The sequence below is a fragment of the Trichechus manatus genome, unplaced genomic scaffold (genome assembly GCF_000243295.1).
Source record: "Trichechus manatus latirostris isolate Lorelei unplaced genomic scaffold, TriManLat1.0 scaffold00120, whole genome shotgun sequence".
NCBI lineage: Eukaryota > Metazoa > Chordata > Mammalia > Sirenia > Trichechidae > Trichechus > Trichechus manatus.
The window spans coordinates 1,680,336-1,698,878 of NW_004444056.1; the positions used below are offsets into that span (position 1 = coordinate 1,680,336).

An 18,543-nucleotide genomic window follows, 5' to 3' on the forward strand; every position below is an offset into this window, starting at 1 on the left:
TTGTTAACTCTTTCAATTGTTTTTCTATTCTCTATTTCATTTAATTCTGCTCTAATTCTTATTATTTCCTTCCTTCTGGCACCTGTGGGCTTCTTTTGCTCCTCTCTTTCTACTTGTTTCAGTTCTAGGTTTAATGCTTTGATTATTAGCCTTTCTTCTTTTTGGATGTGCGTGTTTACTGCTATAAAGTCACCTCTGAGCACTGCTTTTGCTGTGTCCCAAAGGTTCTGGTAGGATGTGTTTTCATTCTCTTGATTCTATGATTTTTTTAACTCTGTCCTTAATTTCTTGCGTAACCCAGTAGTTTTTGAGCAAGGTGTTGTTCAGTTTCCATGTGTTTGATTTTTTTTCCTTGCTTTTTTTGTTGTTGATTTCCACTTTTATGGCTTTACCATCAGAAAAGCTGCTTTGTAATATTTCAACGTTTTGGATTTTGTTAAGGCTTGCTTTATGGCCTAATAAGTGGTCTATTCTGGAGAATGTTCCATGTGCGTTGGAAAAGAAAGTCTACTTGGCTGCTGTTGGGTGCAGTGTTCAGTATTTATCTATGAGATCAACTTGGTTGATTGTAGCATTTAGCTCTTCCGTGTCTTTGTTGAGCTTCTTTCTGGATGTTCTGTCGTTCACCGACAGTGGCGTGTTGAAGTCTTCTACTACTATTGTGGAACTATCTCTCTCTTCAGAGCTGTTAGAGTTTGTTTTACCTATTTTGGAGCCCTATTGTTGGGTGTGTAAATATTTATTATAGTTATGTCCTCCTGGTGTATTGACCGTTTAATCATTATATAGTGCCCTTCTTTATCCTTTGTGGTGGATTTTACTTTAAAGTCTATTTTGTCAGAGATTAATATTGCCAGTCCCGCTCTTTTTTGAGTGTTGTTTGCTTGATATATTTTTTTCCATCTTTTGAATTTTAGCCTGTTTGTGTCTTTATGTCTAAGGGTGTCTCTTGTAGGCAGCATATAGATGGATCATGCTTTTTTATCCAATCTGCCACTGTCCGTCTCTTTATTGGTGTATTAAATCTGTTTACATTCAGTATAATTATTGATAGATATGAGTTTAGTGCTGTCATCTGGCTATCTCTTCGTGTGTTGTTCGCAGTTTCTTTGTTCTCAATTTTTTGCGCTGAGTCATTTTTCTTTATGTATTTTTTTTTTTTAATCTTTGTTGTAGATTTTGTCTTTGCTGGGTCTTTATGTTTTTCTACTTTTTTATTTTGATTTGTAGGATTGTTAGATTCCTTTGTGGTTACCTTAATATTTACCCCTATTTTTCTAAGTTTATACCAGTCTTTTATTTATATTGCCTTAACTTTCCCTCCAAATAGAAAATCAATGTCTCCATTTTTTAAGTCCCTCTTTTTTTGATTTTAATATTATTCTTTTTTACATATTGATATCTGTTTCCCTATTTTCAGTGTTTAGCTTTGATGTATTTTCGGTTTCCGTATCTGAGTCAATATCTGGTTGCTTTGTCCTGTGTTCTAGTCTTGCGTTGTTAGCTGGTGTTATGGATTATCTAACTGTAGGACTCCCTTTAGTATTTCTTGTAATTTTGGTTTGGTTTTTGCAAATTCCCTGAACTACTGTGTATCTGGAAATGCCCTAATTTCGCCATCGTATTTGAGAGACAGTTTTGCTGGATATATAATTCTTGGCTGACAGTTATTTTCCTTCAAGGCTTTAAATATGTCATCCCATTGCCTTCTAGCCTGAATGGTTTCTGCTGAGTAGTCCGAGCTTATTCTTATTGACTCTCCTTTCTAGATGACTTTTCTTTTATCCCTAGCTGCTCTTAAAATTCTCTCTTTATCTTTGGTTTTGGTAAGTTTGATTGTAATATGTCTTGGTGACTTTCTTTTGGGATCTACCTTATGTGGGTTTTGATGAGCATCTTGGGTAGATATCTTCTCATCTTTCATGATATCAGGGAAGTTATCTGTGAACAAATCTTCAACAATTTCCTTTGTATTTTCTGTTAATTCTTTTATCTGATTTTTCCTCGAATAAGTTGGCGTCAAGAGCTTTATCTTCAATGTCACTAATTCTAACTTCTGCCTCAATTCTGCTCCTATGACTTTCTATTGAGTTGTCTAATTTTGAAATTTTATCGTTAATCTTCTGGATTTCTGATTGCTGTCTCTCTGTGGATTCTTGCAGCCTATTAAATTTAACATTAAGTTCTTGAATAACTTTTTTATGTTCCGCTACTACTGTGTCTGTATGTTCCCTGACTGTTTCTGCATTTTATCGAATTTCCTTTCTTATTTCTAGATGAGTTCTGTATAGTAATGTTCATATTCTGCCTCTGGTAATTCCAAGAAGTTCTCTTCCTGCATAGAATTTATTGATTCTTTATTTTGGGAGTTTACTGAAGCCATCATGGACCGCCTCTTTATGTGACTTGATATTGACTGTTGTCTCTGGGCCATCAATAATTTATTATAATTTTATTTTGTATTTGCTTAGTGAGACCTAGCTTCTTATTTTGTTTTGTTTTGATATGCCCAAATAGGCTGCTCGTGTGCACTAGTTCGATTTTTGACACCTTTGGATCTCTAACGTCCTGTCACCAGGTAGTTAGTTCTATAACTAAGTATGTGCACACGGGAGTCCATTAAATTTCCTGTATGGATTCAGCTCGGGTGTTCAGGCAGTCGGTCACCAAGTGTGTGATGCAGGCTGTCACCCCCAGTCCTAGAGAGGCACGGGTGATTGGTGCAGGCACTGGACTCTGGCTTTGGTAGGGGTCACACGCTGAGCCAGGTAGGGGGCTAAGGGCTGCCCCTGAAAGTCTGAAAGGAAAGCGTGTCCTTATTCTCTAGGGTGAGTAGGTAGGTGAGTTTTGTAGCCGGACTATGAGCACCCCACTCTGTTGGCTGTAAAGACTCGAAGGCACCCCTTTTTCTTGGACTCCTGTAGCAGGTGACTAGGCGCTTTAGTGCTACCACCAGTCCTCAAGCCCCTGCTGCAGATCAAGAAAAGTGCCTACTTAAGTGGCAGGGCTGTTTCAAGGGTCACAAATCTGCCAGTTCACAGCTGAAGCAGTTGAAGTTAAACTTCAGATGTTTGCCCTGTTGTACTGTGGCAGTGAGGAGTAACGCTGTTGAGGTGGGTCCCCACAAGTCTATACAGGGGTGTAAGGCACTTAGAGTCTGCGGATCCCTGATACATGTGCCCAGCAAAGGAGCTGTGCCGACCCTGTGTTCCTGGTCTAGGGAAGCCAGCAGCTTATTTGTTCCTTCTCCAAGGCCAGGAGAGTAGGTCATGGCACCTTTTGGGATTTACTTCCAGCCCAGCAGACTCCCAGTGCAGAGCGCAGAGGGAGGAGGTAAAAGGGAGAGAGGTTTTTGTCAAATGGCCTTTTTTTTTTTAAATCCCCGCAAAAGGGTGCATGCCTGTACTTATCTTAGCCTCTTGGGAGCTGCTCTTCACTGGTTCAGAGTGTCCAAGCAGAATCTCTGCTGGCGGGTCTCTCTCGATGTGGAAACTGCTTCCCGAGCGCGAGCATAGCACAGCTGTTTTCCTGCTTCACCGCGGACTGGCGTGGCTGCGGTGCTGCAGTTTTGCTGCCGCGTCTCTGGCCCTCCTCACTTCTTCCAAACGGTCTCCCTCTCCCGTATCACTCAAACGGATTTCTCAATCTTGCCTTGTTCAGGGCTCCCAGATATTCACATAGAATCAAATCACTTGTTTTTCCAGGTCTTTGTTGGAAGAGGGATGTAGGAAGCGTCTAACTACTCCGCCATGTTGACCACCTTGTCTGTAATCTTTATGGAAGCAGTTCACCAGCTCTATCTCCTGAAGAACCACTGGGTGGATTGGAACCACCAACCTTTTGATTAGCAGCTGAGTGCTTAACTGTTGTGCCACCAGGGCTCCTATCACTGCCAGGGATAGCCTTTCATGTGATGACTTAGTTCTCTTATCACTTTGCTGTATTGAAGTACCTTGAAATCTTCATTCCTATAGCTTGCTGTTGCATCATTTGGTGTTCCTTTGGCAAGAATGCATCATTAAATATAAATATTGCCTATTTTTTTTCTCATTAGCTTTCTATATTTAATTATTTTTTATGGCAAGGATAACCCCCATATATGGAGACTGAGAGATCAAAGGAAGGATTTTATCATTAACAAAAAATGGAGAAATTTGGAGGAAAAGCTGATTTTTGGGGAAAACATTTGGTGGGATCTAGACATTGGTAAGGAGCCCTGGTGGTGCGGTGGTTAAGCTCTCAACTGCTAACTGAAAGATTGGCAGTTCAATCCTACCAGCTGCTCCACAGGAGAAAGATGTGGCAGTCTGCTTTTGTAAAGATTATAGCCTTGGAAACTATGGGGCAGTTCTACTGTGTCCTATAGGGTTGCTATGAGTTGGAATTGACTTGATGGCAGTGGGTTTTAGACATTGGTGGTGGTTCACTGGTAGACTTCTTGCCTTCCATGTGGGAGACCCTGGTTTGATTCCCAGCCAATGCACGTGTCTGTCAGTGATGGTTTTGCATGTTGCTATGATGCTGAACAGGTTTCAGCAGAGCTTCCAGACTAAGAATAGGAGGAAAGGCTTGTGGTGTATTTCAAAAAATGAGCCAGTGAAAACCCTGTGGATCACAACTGTTTTATCTGCAACCGATTATGGGAATTGTGTGGAACTGGGCAGCATACAACTGTTTTATCTGCAACCGATTATGGGAATTGTGTGGAACTGGGCAGCATACAACTGTTTTATCTGCAACCGATTATGGGAATTGTGTGGAACTGGGCAGCATTTCATTCCATTGTGCATGGGGTCTCTATGGTTTGGGGGCCAACTTGGCAGCTAACAACTACAACAATAACCTTGCAGTAGAAGAAATAAGTGGTTAGAGGTGTATTTTAAGAGTTAATGGCATGGAGGAGCTATGGCCTTGTGCATGCCTCTGGAGTGAGAAAATGGTTAGAACAGTAGAGGCCAGACTGTAGGGTTTTTGTCTAAGATTGGAGGCAAAAAGCAGAGACAGTAGAGGACCCAAGCTGTAAAAGGAGAATCAGGATATGCTGCAGAATCCAATGAAAGAATGTTTTAAGGTAGCAGAAGTCAACCTTGTAGAATATAGCAGAGTTTGAGGGGGAAACAAAGGGTGACAGAGTAAAATACCATCCAATGTGATTAGTAGCTAAAATTTTACTCCTTTTCTTAATTTTAATCGTGCTTTACGTGAAAGTATACGAAGCAAATCTATTTCTTATTAAACAGTCAGTACACAAATTGTTTTGTGACATTTGTTGCCAGCCTCGCTATGTGTCAGCACTCTCTCCTCTTTCCTATCCCTTCCTGCTCTCCTGTCTTTGCTCATGGGCTGGTATGCCCGTTAGTCTCATATACATGATTGAACTATGAAGCACATTTCTCATGTGTGTTATTGTTGACCCTATAACCTGTCTAATCTTTAGCTGAAGGGTGAACCTCAGGAGTGACTTCAGTAATGAGTTAAAAGTGTGTCTGGGGGCCATATTCTCGGGATTTCTCCAGTCTCTGTCAGACCAGCAAGGCTGGTCTTTTTTTGTTTTTGTTTTTTTTTCTTTTTCATGAATTTGAATTTTGTTCTACATTTTTCTCTTGCTCTGATTGGGACCCTCAATCGTGATCCCTGCCAGAGCAGTCAGTGGTGGTAACTGGGCACCATCTACCATCTATCTAGTTGTTCTGGGTTCAGTCTGGTGGAGGTTGTGGTAGTTGTGGTCCATTAGTCCTTTGGACTAATCTGTCCTTTGTGTCTTTGGTTTTCTTTGTTCTTCTTTGCTCCAGCTGAGATGGGACCAGTAGATGGACCTTAGGTGGCTGCTCGCAGGTTTTTAAGACCCCAGACTTTAACTCACCACAGTCAGAGGTAGAACATTTTCTTTATAGACCATGTTATGCCAGTTGAACTAGATGTCCCCCGAGACCATGGTTCCTGCCTTCAGCCCAGTAACTTGGTCTGTCAGGGCATTTGGATGTGTCTGTGAAGCTTCTGTGACTTTACCCTAGTCAAGTTGTGCTGGCTTCTCCAGTATTGTGTACAGTCTTACCCTTCACCAAAGTTACCACTTATCCACTATCTAGTTAGTGCTTTTCCTTCCCTATCCCTCCCCTCCCTTGTAACCATCAAAGGTTGTTTCTTTCTGTGTGTAAAGCTTTTCAAGAGTTTTTATAATAGTAGTCTCATACAGTATTTGTCCTTTTATGATTGACTGATTTCACTCAACATAATAATGCACTCCAGATTGATGCATGTTGTGAGATATTTGTAGATTCGTCATTATTCATATTATTCCATTGTGTGTGTGTACCATAGTTTGTTTATCCATTCATCTGTTGATGGACACTTAGGTTGTTTCCTGTCTTTTTGCTATTGTGAATAGTGCTGCAATGAACATAACTGTGCATATTCGTGTGACTACTCTTATTTGTCTAGGATATATTCCTACGAGTGGGTTTGGTGGATTGTACAGTATTTCTATTTTTAGCTTTTTAAGGAATCTTCATATCATTTTCCGAAATTGATGTACTATTTTGCATTCCCACCAGCAGTGCAGAAGAGTTCCAGTCTCTCTGCAGCCTCTCCAACATTTGTTATTTTCTGTTTTTTTGGTTTGTGTCAGTAATGTTGGGGTGAGATGATATCTCCTTGTAGTTTTGATTTGCATTTGTCTAATGGCTAGTGATTGTGAGCATCTTCTCATGTGTCTGTTAGCCACCTGAATGTCTTCTTTGATGAAGTGTCTGTTCATATCCTTTGCGCATTTTTAAATTGGATTATTTGTCTTTTTATTATAGGGGTGTTGGATTTTCCTATATAATTTAGAGATTAGACCTTTGTTGGTTATGTCATAGCCAAATTTTTTTCCCCAGTTTGTAAGTTCCCTTTTTACTCTTTTGGTGAGGTCTTTCGATGAAGATTAAAAAACAAACAAAAAACCATTGCCGTTGAGTCGATTCTGACTCATAGCGACCCAATGGGACAGAGTATAACTGCCCCATAGGGTTTCCAAGCAATGACTGGTGGATTTGAACTGCCGACCTTTCGGTTACCAGCCAAACGCTTAACTATAAGTGTTTAATTTTTAGAAGATCCCATTTATCCAGCTTATCTTCTGGCGTTTCTGTATTGTTAATTATGGTTTGTATCCTGTTTCTGTTGTATATTCGGGCGCCTAGTGTTGACCCTATTTTTTCTTCCATGACCTTTTTAGTTTTGGGTTTTATATTTAGGTCTTTGATCTATTTTGAATTAGTTTTTGTGTATAGTGTGAGGTATGGGTCCTGTTTCTTTTTTTTTTTTTTTTACAGATGGACATCCAGTTTTGCCAGCACCATTTGTTAAAGAGACTGTCTCTTCCTCATTCAATAGCCTTTGGTCCTTTGTCAAAGATCAGCTGTCCATAGGTAGATGGATTTACATATGGGTTCTCCATTCTGTTCCACTGGTCAATGTGTCTGTCATTGCACCAGTACCAAGCTGTTTTGACTACCATAGCTGCAGAGTAGGTTCTGCGGTCAGGTAGTGCGAAGCATCCTACTTTGTTTTTCTTCAATACTGCTTTACTTCTCTGGGGCCTGTTTCCTTTCCATATAGAGTTAATGATTAGTTTTTCCATCTTGTTAAAGTATGCAGTTGGTATTTGGATGGGGATTGCATTGTATTTGTAGATTGTTTTGGGTAGAATTAACATTTTCACAGTGTCGAGTGTACCTATCCATGAGCATGGTATGATTTTCCATTTACATAGGTCTCTTGGTTTTTTGCAGTAGTGTTTTGTAGTTTTCTTTGTATAGGTCTTTTACAACGTTAGTTAGATTTATTCCTAAGTCTTTTATTTTTTTAGGGGCTATTATAAATGGTATTGCTTTGCTGATTTCCTTTTCGTAGTTCTCTTTATTAGTGTATAGGGATCCAACTAATTTTTGTATGTTTATCTTGTATCCTGCTACTCTGCTGAATCTTTCTATTAGTTCCAGTAGTTTTCTTGTGGAGTGTTTAGGGTTCTCTATGTATAGTATCATATCATCCACCAATAGGGATAGTTTTACTTCTTCCTTACCGATTTCAATGCCCTTTGTTTCTTTTTCTTGCCTTATTGCTCTTCTAGGAATTCCACCCAGTATTGAATAGGAGTGGTGATAAAGGACATCCTTGTCTTGTTCTCGTTCTCATTCTCAGGGGAAGTGTTTTCAGCCTTTCTCCATTGAGAATGATGTTGATTGTTGGTTTTGTATAGATGCCCTTTATTATGTTGAGGAATTTCCCTTCTAGTCCTATCTTATTGAGAATTTTTATCAGAAATGGGTGTTGGACTTTACTGAATGCCTCTTTTGCTTCGATTGAGATGCTCATGTTCTTCTTTTGTTTTGTTTTATTTATGTGGTGGATTACGTTGATTGATTTTCCAATGTTGACCCATCCTTCCATACGTGGTATGAATGTCACTTGGTCGTGGTGTATTTATTTATTTTATATGGTGCTGAATTCTATTTGCTAGAATTTTGTTGAGAATTTTTACATCTATATTCATGAAAGATATTGGTCTGTAATTTTCTTTTTTTTGTGATGTCTCTGCCTGATTTTGGTATCAGGATTATACTGGCTTCATAGAATGAATTCGGAAGTATCCCTTCCTTTTCTATGTTCTGAAATAGTTTGAGTAGTACTGGTGTAATCTCTTCTCTTAATGTTTGGTAGAATTCTCCAGTGAAGCCATCTGGCCCAGGACTTTTTTTATTGAGAGTTTTTTTTAATTGCCTTTTAATTTTTTCTCTTGTTATGGGTCTTTTCAGATATTCTATCTCAGTTTGTGTTAATTTAGGTAGGTAGTGTGTTTGTAGAAATTTGTCTGTTTCCTCTAGGTTTTCATATTTGTTGTTTTTCATAGTACTCTATTATGATCATTTTTATTTCAGTTGAGTCTGTTGTAACGTCTCTTACTTGATTTCTTATTTACTTCCTCTCCTGTTTTTCTTTTGTCAGTTTGGCCAGTGGTTCTTTCAAGGAACCAACTTTTGGCTTTGTTGATTCTTTCTATTGTTTTTCTGTTCTATTTAATTTATTTCTGCTCTGATCTTTATTGTTTCCTTTCTTCTGGTGGTTTTGGCCTTCTTTTACGGTTCCCTTTCTATTTGTTCAAGTTGTAGGGCTAATGTTTTGATTTTGTTCCTTTTTGGATTTGTGTGCTTATTTCTATAAATTGACCTCTGAGCACTGCCTTTGCTGTGTCCCAAAGATTTTGGTATGATGTATTTTCGTTCTCATTTGAGTCTAGAAATTTCTTATTCCATCTTTTATTTTTTCTATTACTCAGTGGTTTTTAAGCAAGGTGTTATTCAGTTTCTGTTTTTTTTCTCTTCCTGTTATTATTTTCTACCTTTATGGCTTTGTGATCAGAGAAGTTCTCTGTGTTCTATTGTGTTGTCCATTTCTGAAATTTTATTATCTTTTGGATTTCTAGTGATTATTTTTATGATTTCTAATTATTTATTTTGACATTTTGTTCTTATATTACTTTCTTGAATTCTTCTATCGCGTTAGCCATGTTTTCCTTGATTTTGTCAGTATTTTCTATGGTTTCGTCTGCGTTTTCCTTGATCTCTTTCCTAATCTCTTGGAGAGCCCTGAATATTAGACTTTTGAATTCCCTATCAGGTAGTTCCATTGCCTTCTCTTCTGCTGGAAGATCAACTGGTGCATTATTCTGGTCACTTACTAGAGCCATCTTTTCCTTTTTTTAAATATGTTTTCATATTGTCTGCTGTCTCTGAGAGTTTCAGGTATTATTTTCTTTATTTATTGATTGTAGGTTTGTTTGTTTTGTCCCGCGTTTTGTTTTGTTTGGTTATGTCTGGGCAGGTGGACTGGGTGTGCTTTGTTGCTTGCTTGTCTGTGGGCATGATAGTTCTCACCACGTTGTCTGGGTGTGCAGGGCTGGTTGCTCAGCTATGGTAGAGCAGGGCAGGTCCAGCAGGGGTGGAATGGGCAGATATGGGCCGTTTGTCTGCAGTGTAAACCAGGCTGGGGGTCTAGTGGGGCTACTGTGATCAGCTGGGGGTATCCTGAGTTGGCAGGGAAGAATCCAGAGTCCAGAGTGTTTCCCTTTGGGCTGCTTGAAGTGGTGGGGAGGGTGGTCCAGAGCCGACAGGGAGGGGGCTGGGGTCTGGGCTAGGTCCCCTCGTGGCGGTGTTGGGTGGCAGGAGGTGTCCAGATCCGGCAGGGAGGAGCCTACGGTGTGGGCCTGGACCTCTTGGGGCCGTGGTGGGTGGTGGAGGGGTCTGGAGCTGGCAGGGAGGGGCCTGGGGTTTGGGCTAGGTCCCCTCAGGGCTGCAGCTGGTGGAGAAGAGGAGTTAGGAGGGGAGTGCAAAGGCAGGGGCAGAGGGGTCTAGGTGGAGGAGGGCAATAGGGTGGGTTGGTACTGTGGTTCCTGGCAGTCAGGGTTGCCGGGATGGGGCATTTATAGCTGCTGTTGACCAGAGGGGTGGGAGTTGTAGGAGCGTGCTCCTGTGGTTAGTGGTGAGAAAGTCTGGGCTCCTTCTTGAGTTGTAGCCAGCAAACGTGGGGACTTAACCCTGGGTGTGTCCGTGCTGACCTGTATCTCTTATTGGGGATTCTGTGGAGTGGCCTTTCTGGGTGTGGGGTTGTTGGTTTTATTCCAAGATGGCCACGCTGAGTCATACTATTTGGCCAGGAACCTCCATTCCGTATCTCGATTCCTTCCCTATTTTCTGTCAGTTTCTTCTCTTCAGTGACTTCCGGTCTAATACTTTGTCCCTTCATTGGAGGTTCAGGGTTCCAGGATTGACGTGTGTATCTGTTTTACTTGGTGTTTTGGGTCTTTGTTGTAGCGGGAGGGGTTAGTGCGTCTGATTAGTCTGCCATCTTGGCTCTGCCCCTCAATTTTACTCTTTCTTAAAGGAAAATAGAAATACATGTTCTCCATGAGGAATATCTGGCTATAGTGTTTATTAAAGAGATTATGCTGTGTTTTATTCCTATGGAATTTTTGCCCTCTGTATTTTTAGATTTTGTGAGAAAACTCCTTCTTACTATAAAATGCTTTATGATATTTATTCATTTTAAAAACTGAAGTTACCTAATTGGGTTTGATTTTTAATTTCAAAACATCTTTTAAAATAGTTTGAGATATCTTAGGATATCAGAAAATTTTGGTTGGAAATTCCTGGATTAGAACTGACATTTTAATTTTGTAAAGTGCTCTGGTTATGATTTATTTCAATGGTATTTCTACTATGTAGAAATACGTTAGAATAATTTGGCTACGTTTGTATTATGTTGAAATTAAAATTTACTGTCTTAGTAGCCACACTGGTTTTGAGAAAATTCTTTTGAAGTTTTAATGGGAAGAGAGTAAGAGGGATAAGATGAAAATGGTATGAAGAAAATTGGATATATTAGATAAAACACTTATTAGTGGTTTCCTCGTTTGAGTGATTATTTCTGATATTTGCCTTCTAGAAAATCATTTAAAAATATATACCAATCAGAGTCTGAAGGATTGGAGTTTTCAAAAGATCTGAGAAGACAGCTTGGACATTTAGAATCAGAACTTTCACTTCTAAGTACACTTATGGGCATCAACATAAGAAAGCACTCCAAGAAAACGGAGGACTTGTCAAGCACTGAGATGACAGAAAAAAGTAAGCATTGATTTTAATCTAGAAATGTTATTGAAGTTTACATTATTTTGCTTAGGAATTTGGTTGTCATAATGTTGCATTAAAGTTCTGTAAGGTAACTATTGTTAAGTATTGTTGTGATAAACCTGTTTAGCCAGATGTCTTTTGAACATGACAATGTGCATAATACTCTTAAGAGCTGTTTGAGGCAGATATTAAGAACATACACAGTTGCTGTTACCAAGTAAGTTAATAGTCAAATAATAGACATGAGTGATTGTAAGGACGGCATTACCATCTTACAAGTCATTCCATCAGTAAGATAAAAGCTGCCAGCTGCACATCTACAGTGCTGTCTATGCCTGAATATCTTGGCCTGTGGCCAAGATCAATATTTCAGCAGCTGGACCTTTTTCCAGAAGGAGGATTTCTGGTTCTAGTGACTAAGTTTTATTACCAAGGCTCTGTGATGCACTAACAGGTAAAAAACAAAAACAAAAAACCAAACCCTTTGCCGTCGAGTCAATTCCGACTCATAGTGACCTTATAGGACAGAGTAGAACTGCCCCATAGAGTTTCCAAGGAGCATCTGGTGGATTTGAACTGCTGACCTTTTGGTTAGCAGCTGTAGCACTTAACCACTATGCCAGCAGGGTTTCCACTAACAGGTAAGGGGAAACTAATTCAGCTATGCAACTGGATGTCAGAAACTTTGGACAAGGGTAGCATTCTCTTAAGCAGGAATTGCTTTTGGAAGTGGTTCCTGACTTTTCCACTGAAATAACCCTAATGAGTGACCCTTAGAAGGAATTGGGCAGCTTATCTAAGGGGACTGAAAGGATAATTTTGCAAATCAGAATCAGCATAAAGCTGATTCCTGTGAGGCAGAGGTCAAGTATATCTCTGCTTTCCATTTTTTGCATTATTTCTGACTCCAGCTGTTCTTCCCATGGCACTCTTTCTCTACTGGGCTTGATAATTCACTGTAACGTTTCACATAGCTCATAGACTATACTCACAGTTGGGTTATGTGGTTTATTAGGATAGTAACAAGATATAACCAGGCAAGATACAACTAGAAATAACAGGCAGCATCAGTAAAAGGTACATGGGTAAAGTCTGGAAAGGCCCCGAAGCAGAGGGCACGTCCCTCCCTTCTGCAGTCAAGACAGCTCTTGCCCAGGACAGCCCTGCCCTTGGAGTAGATATCCCCTACCGGTGCAGCTCTCGGAGCAGAAATGTTCCCTGCCTTCTCCTGGCTGCCACCTCATCTATCTGGGCCGGGCTCTTCCTCTTCGTGCCACTGTCAACCAGTATAGCACCTTTAGAGCACAGTTCCAATCGCATCAATTGAGGGTAAGGGTAAAACAGCTGATTATTGTAAGTGCTGTCAATAAGTTGTACACCTGTAAAAAGCTGAATTGGTAAAAGTTATGTGATGTATATATTTACAACAGCAACAACAACAAAAAAGAATAGCTACTAAGGCTGCTTATATACAACCAAAATTCTCATAGGATTAGATTCCTCAGTTTGGAGGTTTAGAGTCATGGTTTCATGGGACATCCCGGTTAATTGGCCTAATAATGTGTTTAGTGCTTCTGTTCTACCTCCTACCTTTATCTTTGTTTTACAGAATAGTTTTCCTGAATATAAAATTGTTGGTTGACCTTTTTCATTTTTTTTTATTTTAATGCTTTGAATATGCAATTTCACAGCCTCTGGCCTCCATTGTTTCTGATGAGAAGTTAGTTATTAATTGTGTTGTTTCCTTATATGTGATGAATAATTTTACTCTTGCTGCTTTCAAGAGTTCAGCAGTCTCAGCTATGAATTGTCTAGATGTGAGTGTCTTTGGGTTTATCCTACTTGAGGTTTGTTGATCATGAATCTGTAGATTAATGTTTTTCATCAAATTCAGGATGGTTTTGGTTATTATTTCTTCAAACATTTTTTCTGTCTCTTTCTCTCTTCCCTTTTTTTCCTAGGACTTTTATCACACATATTTTGGTATGCTTGATATTTTCCCACAGGTCTCTGAGATGCTTTTCATATTTAATTTTTTTTTTCTGTTTTTCAGATTAGATAATTTCTATTGATCTGTCTTTAAGTTCACTGATTTTTTCCTCTACCTTCTCACATCTGCTGTTGAACCTCTGTATTGAAATTTTTATTTCAGGTTATAATACACTGAATTATTAATATGACCCTTCTAGCCATAGTCTTTGTGACTCCCATATAATGATTGGATGGGACATGCAAATATGGTACTTGTGGCCCACCAAGGGGATTGAACAGCGTGCTAAGGATGCTGATAATGTGCACGGAAACCTGCAGTGGTAGGACCATGCAAATCAGATGTATGGAACCCTAATGAGGGGATTAGTCAGTTTTGCCATCCAGCTAGGCTTAAAAGAGAGCCAATCCCAGGGCAGAAGGGGACCTAACTACCACCAAGCAGAAGGGACAGGAGTGGAGCATGTCCTTTGGACCCGGTATCCCTGTGCTGGCAACCTCCTGGACCCAAGAGACAGAGCAAGAGAGCTGTAACACTGGAGATGGCGAGAAGCAGTGACAGACATGGTGGCAGCAGAACCAGGAGACCAGCAGAAGACGGCGCAGTAGGCTTCCCGGCCTACGGAGTGAGAGAGCTGAGCGCCTTTGGGCTGAGGCTTACTGGTGGGGTGGGGTGCCTCCAGGTACTTATTGCTGGAGCTAAAGACCTTTGTAACACTTTCCCGAGCAGGCAGTGGCAGAGGGGCCAAGGACTAAGAGAGGCCTGCCTGCGAGCATGGCTGAGAAGAAGCTGTCCTGATCCAAGAACTGTATTCTGTTACTTCCCTAATAAACCCCATAACTATGAGTATTGTCTGTGAGTTATGTGTGGCCATTGCAACGAATTATTGAACCCAGCAGAGTAGAGAGTGCCGTGGGTGGGATGGCTGGTGTTGGTGTCAGAATTGGTGAAAAGGTTAGAGAGAGGAGGTATGTCTGACCTTCACTTCATAGGAAACTGTTTTGGGCTGATGCTGATTATGAGTCTCTTTGCCCCCTTGTGAAGTTAAACGAGGAGGTCAGATGCCCTTGCCTCCACCATTTTACAGTTGGCACCATGCCATTCTTACACAGATGTTGTACTTTTCAACTCCAGATTTTAATTTGGTTGTTTTTAATAATTTCTATTTCTTTATTGAGATTCTTTATTCACTAAGTCATTTTCTTCATACCTTTCTTTAAATTATTTCATCAGGGTTTTCTATTTTTTTCGAATATATTTGTAATCTACTTTGAAGTATTTTTTTCTAAATATAGTCACACTTTATATGTATGTCTCTGGTGAAATGAGTTCCTTTATGTGACATTTTGCCTTGGTTCTTTGGAAAAACAACTTGAGAGGTTTTTCCCCTAAGCCCTGAAGAGTAAGTTACCTTTGGCCTAGTTTTCTACCCACAGGGTTTGTTATATTTCCTGGGTAAGCTGTAAACAATTTGGTTTGATACTGTTTGTTTGGTCCCCAGCTGCAGCCTGCCCTGTGATTGGTATGCACCTTGCAGGGATTGGTCAATGTACTATGCAAATGAAGTGACTATGGACTATGCAAATATGATGACTACAGGCTACTATGCAAATGAAGAGAGGGAATTGGTCAGTTTGTTGCCCCCTGCTGGAAGGGGCCATGGCTTGAAATTGATAAGGAGTTGTGTATATATGCAGACAACACCACAGAGATTTTTCAGACAGAAAGAAGCAGGAAGATAGGAAGCAGACAGAAGCAGAAGAGAGAAGAAACAGAGAGAAAGGAGGCAAGGAACCTCTTAAAAGAGCTGTAACATGGATCAAGGGCTGTACCACTGAAGACAGCGGCAGGCCTCGAAGCGGCCCAGTGGCAGAGCATGCCGATTCTTATTTTCCATTTTGAGAGTTGCTCTTGGCTTTGTTTGCTTGTTTGTATAGTAAGTTGCCTGGATTAAATGTGTGAGGTCTTTTTCCCTCACAGTGTGTGTCTATTGATGTCTCTGCTCAGTTTTTTTTCTTTTTTTTTTTTTTGGTCTGTTGAGTTGCCTGTGTCTGCATAACTTAGCATAAAGCCAAAATTGGACAGAGGTTGTGCTGAAACACTTTGGCTTCTACTCTCTGCTGGTGGATCTGTTGGGCCTGGGTAGTACATTCAGACCTTAGGCCACTTTCAGGTCAGCCTTTGCTTTAACTTTCTGCCGGGTACACTCAGGTGTCCTCTACATGTGTGCATAGTCTCTGTTGTCTAGGGATGTATGGGTGGCTGGTGCCCCAATACCTTATCTAGAAGTTGACGGGAATGAAGCGTGACTGAAGCTGTGATTGGTAAAGAAGCAGTAGTCACTCATTACCTTGCAGAGGAGGATATTAGTATTGTTATTTCTGTATTTTGCACTGTGGCCTTGTTTTCTGTCTGAGCTTAGAAAAGATTATGAAGTGGTCCTGGGTTTTTTCTCACTTAATCATGGTTAGAGTGACCTTGTCCGTGGTGTTCTGTGAGATTGTTTATGTTCCAGGATAACACCATGGCCTATCCGTGAAAGCGAGGCTAGCTCCTGACAACACTGTGGCTGAACTGTTAGCATCAGGCCAGATCAAGATGTCAAGGGCTGCTTTTCTCTTCTCAGCATACCCTTTTGGCCAAGGGCAGAAGTAATTAGGCCATGAGATATTAACCCATGATATTTATATTTTCATCCCTAAGGCACTTTTGCTTATTAAGATCAGGAGGATGTCCTGAAAATGTAGTATTCCTTCTTCTTTTGTTTGTAGGATGAGTTGTTGAATCATCTGATGTGAAAGTGGCATACAATAGCATTTCAGACTATGGACAGGATACAGTGGCCAACTGCAATGCAGGTAGTTACCAGAAAGATATGATTATTTATTCATTAAAACCCAGACATTGAAAGTACATTCTAGAATCCAGCTCAGTCCATTTTAGGGAGTCAAGTGGCTTTTGCTTTAGCTTAAACAGATAGATAGTTGCTGTCAAGTCGACTCTGACTCATGGCAACCCTGTGTACAACAGAATGCAGTGCTGCCCGTTCCTGTGTCATTCTTATAATTGCCAGCATTTTGGAGTCCATCACTGCGGTACTGTGCCAATCCATTTCACCAAGCGTCTCCCTCACCTTCGCTGGCCCTGTACTTCACCGAACATGCTGTCTTCCTCTAGCAATTGATCCCTCCTAATGACATGTCCCAAGCAAGCAAGCCAGACAATGCTTTGTTGTGATGCATAGGTTTTCATCACCTAATTTTTGGAAGTAAATTTCTAGGCCTTTCTTCCTACTTTGTCTGGAAGCTCTGTTGAAACCTGTCTACCAGGGTGAGCCTGCTGGTATTTGAAATATCAGTACTATAGCTTCCAGCGTCACAGTAAGATGCAAGCCACCGCTGTACTACAAACTGGAAGATGGGCGGTGGTTCTGTAGCTTAGTCACAGATCATTCAACTTGTCCTGTATTTACAGCAAGCAGTGTTTCCTACAAAACAAATATAGAAGAAATTTACTCTATGGCTTACCTAAGAAGAAATTGAAGGCCATTTGTCTATGACGTGAGTGAAGTTAAACAATTTTTGCAAACAAGGCTGGAGTGTCTCTGAAGAGAACAAATTATTATAGTAAGAATGGCCCCAATATTAGTTCTCATTCCTGAAGGGTTAGATTTTGCTGCAGGCTGTAATAATTCAGGAGAAGCATTCTGTTGATGTAGGATCAGCATTCCATTTTTGTAAGACTGAAGGTTGGATTAATGATATAAAACCAACAAAACCAAACCTGTTGCCGTCGAGTTGATTCCAATTCATAGTGACCCACCCTATAAAGGAACTTTAAATACCAGAAGAAGCCTTCCTTATTAATTGTTTAATTATTAATTAATTGTTTATTTTTCTTTTTTTAGCAGTCAGTTAAATTCAGAGCAGTGGCTATGATCCGAAACACATCTGACCTATGTGTTTTGGGTCACCTGTAAGCTAAGGATGATCTTTATATCTTTGTTTTTACAATTTTTTTTATTGTGGTAGAAGATATATAACATAAGTTTGCCATTTTAACCGTTTTTGAGTGTACAATTCAGTGGCATTAGTTACATTCACAATGTTCTGCAACCATCACCACTATCTATTCCAAAACTTTTTCATCATCCCAAACAGAAACTCTGCACCCATTATGCAGCAACTTCCCATTCCACCCTACTCCCAGCCCTGGAAACTAGTAATTTACTTTCTGTCTGTATGAATTTATCTATCTAGAGACTTCATATCAGTGGACTCCTACAATATTTGTCCATTTTCTCTGACTTATTTCACTTAGCATAATGTTTTCAAGGTTATGCATGTCATAACATGTATTAGAATGTTATTTTTTTCTTTATAGTTGAAAAATATTCCATTGTGAGTATATGCCACAGTTCGTTTATCCATTCATCTGTTGATGGACACTTAAGATGTTTCTACCTTTTGGTTATTGTGAATTATGCTGTGAACATTGGTGTACAAGTATTTATTTGAATCCCTGTTTTTAGTTCTTTTGGGTATGAACCTAGGAGTGGAATTGCTAGATCAGGTGATAATTCTGGAGCCATGGTGGCACAGTGGTTAAGAGCTCGGCTGCTAACCAAAAGGTTAGCAGTTTGAATCCACCAGCCTCTCCTTGGAAACACTATGACTAAAGGCTACTATGCAAATGAAGGGAGGGAATTGGTCAGTTTGTTGTCCCCCGCTGGGAGGGGCCACGGCTTGAAATTGATAAGGAGTTGTGTATATATGCAGTCAACACCACGAGATTTTTCAGACAGAAAGAAGCAGGAAGATAGGAAGCAGACAGAAGCAGAAGAGAGAAGAAACAGAGAGAAAGGAGGCAAGGAACCTC

General features: G+C 40.2%; 1 protein-coding gene across 2 annotated transcripts in view; it reads left to right on the forward strand.

The window, feature by feature from the left end:
• Positions 1 to 18,543, forward strand: part of CENPP (centromere protein P) — a 391,733-nt gene that overhangs the window by 9,741 nt on the left and 363,449 nt on the right. The window contains exons 1-2 of one of the 2 annotated variants that reach the window (XM_023738608.1): positions 10,588 to 10,814; positions 11,488 to 11,669. In XM_023738608.1, coding sequence (XP_023594376.1) covers positions 10,669 to 10,814; positions 11,488 to 11,669 — 328 coding nt within the window. In that variant the 5' untranslated portion in view covers positions 10,588 to 10,668. Of the gene's footprint in view, positions 1 to 10,587; positions 10,815 to 11,487; positions 11,670 to 18,543 lie in introns of those variants that run through there. The other variant, XM_004384245.2, reaches the window with a different exon arrangement.